Raw genomic sequence first — 3,669 nt, forward strand, 5'->3', positions numbered from 1 at the left:
TAGTCCCAACTCCTCTGGAGGCTGAGGTGGCAGAATTGCTTGAGCCAAGGAGGTTGACCTGTGATCACCCCACCGCACTCCAGCCTGGGCAACAGAGTGAGACCCCCATCTCAAAAAAAAAAAAAAAAAAAAAAAAAAAGCACTCAAAAAAATAATGCCTGAGAACTTCCAAAATTTGGCAACAAACATAAATATAAACCTTCAGATTCAAGAAGCCAAGCAAATCCCAAACCAGATAAACTCTGTGAAAGTGGTTAGAATTAAAAGCCATTTCTGGAGGTGGCGCTTGTCCAGAGAGCCACAGCCACTTTCCACTTGGCCCTCATGCAGCTTCAAATTTCTTCCATCAAATCAGGTAACGTCACTCGAGCTTGTAGCTTTACCCGGGAGGCAGCAACGCAAGGAGCCAGAATAGTTTCTTTGCTGGAATGCTTTAATTCTCCATATGGAAGGAAATATTTTCCTGAATATGCAGAGAAAATTCCTGGTGAATCCACACAGAAGCTTTCTAAAGTAGCAAAGGAATGCAGCATATATCTCATTGGAGGCTCTATCCCTGAAGAGGATGCTGGGAAATTATATAACACCTGTGCTGTGTTTGGGCCTGATGGAACTGTACTAGCGAAGTACAGAAAGCTCCATCTGTTTGACATTGATGTTCCTGGAAAAATTACATTTCAAGAATCTAAAACATTGAGTCCGGGTGATAGTTTCTCCACATTTGATACTCCTTACTGCAGAGTGGGTCTGGGCATCTGCTACAACATGCGGTTTGCAGAGCTTGCACAAATCTGTGCACAGAGAGGCTGCCAGCTGTTGGTATATCCAGGAGCTTTTAATCTGACCACTGGACCAGCCCACTGGGAGTTGCTTCAGCAAAGTCAGGCTGTTGATAATCAGGTGTATGCGGCCACAGCCTCTCCTGCCCGGGAAGACAAAACCTCCTATGTTGCCTGCGGACACAGCACCGTGGTGAACCCTTGGCGGGAGGTCCTAGCCAAAGCTGGCACAGAAGAAGCAATCGTGTATTCAAACATAGACCTGAAGAAGCTGGCTGAAATACGCCAGCAAATCCCCATTTTTAGACAGAAACGATCAGACCTCTATGCTATGGAGATGAAAAAGCCCTAAAGTTTACATTTCTAATGTGTCACAGAACAGGAAGATATGATTCTACAACATAATCAACTCCCTATTAAATTCTTTCATGGAAAAAAAAAAAAAAGTCATTTCTGGCCGAGCATGGTGACCCACGCCTGTAATCCCAGTACTTTGGGAGGCTGAGGCAGGTGGATCACATGAGGCCAGGAGTTCGAGACCAGCCTGGCCAACATGATAAAACCCCAAAAAATGAGCCAGACATGGTGGTGCGTGCCTATAATCCCAGCTACTCAGGAGGCTGAGGCAGGATAATTGCTTGAACTCAGGAGGTAGAGGTTGCAGTGAGCCAAGATTTTGCCACTGCACTCCAGCCTGGGTGACAGAGGGAGACTCTGTCACAAAAGAAAGAGAAGAGAGGAAAAGAGAAGACAAAAGAGAAGAGAAAAGAAAAGAAAAGCAACAACAAATAACAACAACAACAAAAAAAATACAGTCACTTGTATGTTTACAAAAAAAGAAAAACGAGCTGGCGAGAGAGTTCTCATGCATAAATGTCTGGTAACATAAACTATTCCAAAAGACCACAACCTTGTGAAAACCAGAACCTAGCACAAATACCATCACAACCTTATACCAAAAAAAAACACTTCTGCAAGGACATCTGCTCAGCAACTGACTGTCCAACCCCAAACTGGCACCACCGTTGTTATTGATCCTTGTAGCCAAGGATAATTATCTCAAAACAATTATGTAATCCTCATTTTTCCTTTGAAAACCTTTGTCTTCCTTCAAATCCCTGAATATGCACATGGTTTACTATCACACATGTATTCCCATTGCAATACCTTATTACCAAATAAATATCATTTTCTTTTAGAGGGCCTCACTCCGTTTGTTATTGAGGTTGACACAAATGGTGTCAGAAGTGGGAAGAGGCAAGCTCACCTCAGAAGAATCAGAGGCCCCTGAAACTGAGTGTATACTGACTGAGCCCTCTGTGCTCTCCGTCTTCATGAGTTGCCTTTTCCAGCCGGGTGAATCTCCTGTAGGATTCTCAGACTCCCTCCCTTTGGTGAATTGTTTTTCACTTTATAGAGGATTTGTTTCAGTTACAAGTCTGCCTTTAATAAAGGACATTATGTCCTCCTGGGATGATAAAAGACTTTTTGTCTTTTCTGGAAAGTCCTTTCTGGGATGAGGACAAGTGCCCTTCCGGTTTGAGTGCTCTGGTTTCTACAGAATTTATATCCTATCTGTGAGGCAAGTCTTTTCTGGAGAATTTACTTTTGGTTCTTCCTGCCTGCCTAATTGAAGAGTGCGTTTAATCTGCATAGCTGGGTTAAAAGTATTGTGAACACTAATTTTGGTCTCATTTTGGTTCGGTTATGTGTGTCTGTAAACGACTTGGCCCTTTTCCTTTGCTGATTTCTGGAAATCCTCCAAGAGCAAAAATAAACATTCCAAATGGCAGACACTAGTGGATGACTAATTAAAAGCCATGAGGGCAGTTGCGATGATCTAAAATACCAGTCCAGACTCCTGACATTCTCTGGTGGATTTATAGGATTATCTTTGCTCTTGAGAGATTAATAAGAAATGGAATGGGACTCACAAATGCTAAGGCACGCCAGGTTTTCTGAGACTCCAGCCAGCTATATAATATGGCCTATGTTTATGCATGTTTTTTAAATGATGGGCAAATTACATGAAGGAAAATTCAGTCATTAGTCAAACTCTCTAAAAAAGAAAAAAAGCACACAAACCCTCCAACTACAATGTTAACATATGGATCCTTCTAAGATCTCTACTTTGAATCTGCTAACTTTTCTGCTGGTGTTGAGATAACACTCTCTCCTAATGGCATTCCAGCCAAGATTTTTTTTTTTTTTTTGGGGGGGGGGGATCCTAAAGGTCTTTCAAATTAATGGCTTTACAAATTACAACAGCTTCATGGCAACCAACAACCTAGATACCTTTTGTAAATTTAGGTTTGTCTAACAACCACTTAAGGTGATAGAACAGTTAATTGAAGGATTAATAGTCTAAAAGAAAAAGAACTAGGTAAATGTTTATAAAAGTTAGGTTCTCAGGGCCAGGTTTGGTAACTTACACCTGTAATTCCAGCACTTTGGGAGGCCGAGGCAGATAGATCACTTTAGGTCAGGAGTTCGAGACCAACCTGGCCAACATGGTGAAACCCCATCTCTACTAAAAATACAGAAATTAACCAGTCATGGTGGCAGGCACCTGTAATCCCAGCTACTTGAGAAGCTGAGGCGGGAGAACCGCTTGAACCCAGGAGGCAGAGGTTACAGTGAGCCGAGATCATGCCACTGCACTCCAGACTGGGTGACAGAGCCAGACTCCGTCTCAAAAAAAAAAAAAAAAAGGCCGGGCGCGGTGGCTCAAGCCTGTAATCCCAGCACTTTGGGAGGCCGAGACGGGCGGATCACGAGGTCAGGAGATCGAGACCATCCTGGCTAACACGGTGAAACCCCGTCTCTACTAAAAATACAAAAAAAAATCTAGCCGGGCGAGGTGGCGGGCGCCTGTAGTCCCAGCTACTCG

At 43.3% G+C, this 3,669-nt stretch overlaps 1 protein-coding gene across 1 annotated transcript; it reads left to right on the plus strand.

The window, feature by feature from the left end:
* Window positions 1–264: 264 nt before the first annotated feature.
* Window positions 265–1,210, plus strand: LOC117087090 (omega-amidase NIT2-like; the record flags this gene model as incomplete). Its single annotated transcript, XM_033216894.1, has 1 exon — window positions 265–1,210. A coding segment is annotated over one exon (867 nt), but the record flags the coding sequence as incomplete, so codon positions are not given.
* Between the last annotated feature and the right edge of the window lie 2,459 nt (window positions 1,211–3,669).

The sequence above is a fragment of the Trachypithecus francoisi genome, unplaced genomic scaffold (genome assembly GCF_009764315.1).
Source record: "Trachypithecus francoisi isolate TF-2019V2 unplaced genomic scaffold, Tfra_2.0 Lachesis_group10, whole genome shotgun sequence".
Lineage (NCBI taxonomy): Eukaryota > Metazoa > Chordata > Mammalia > Primates > Cercopithecidae > Trachypithecus > Trachypithecus francoisi.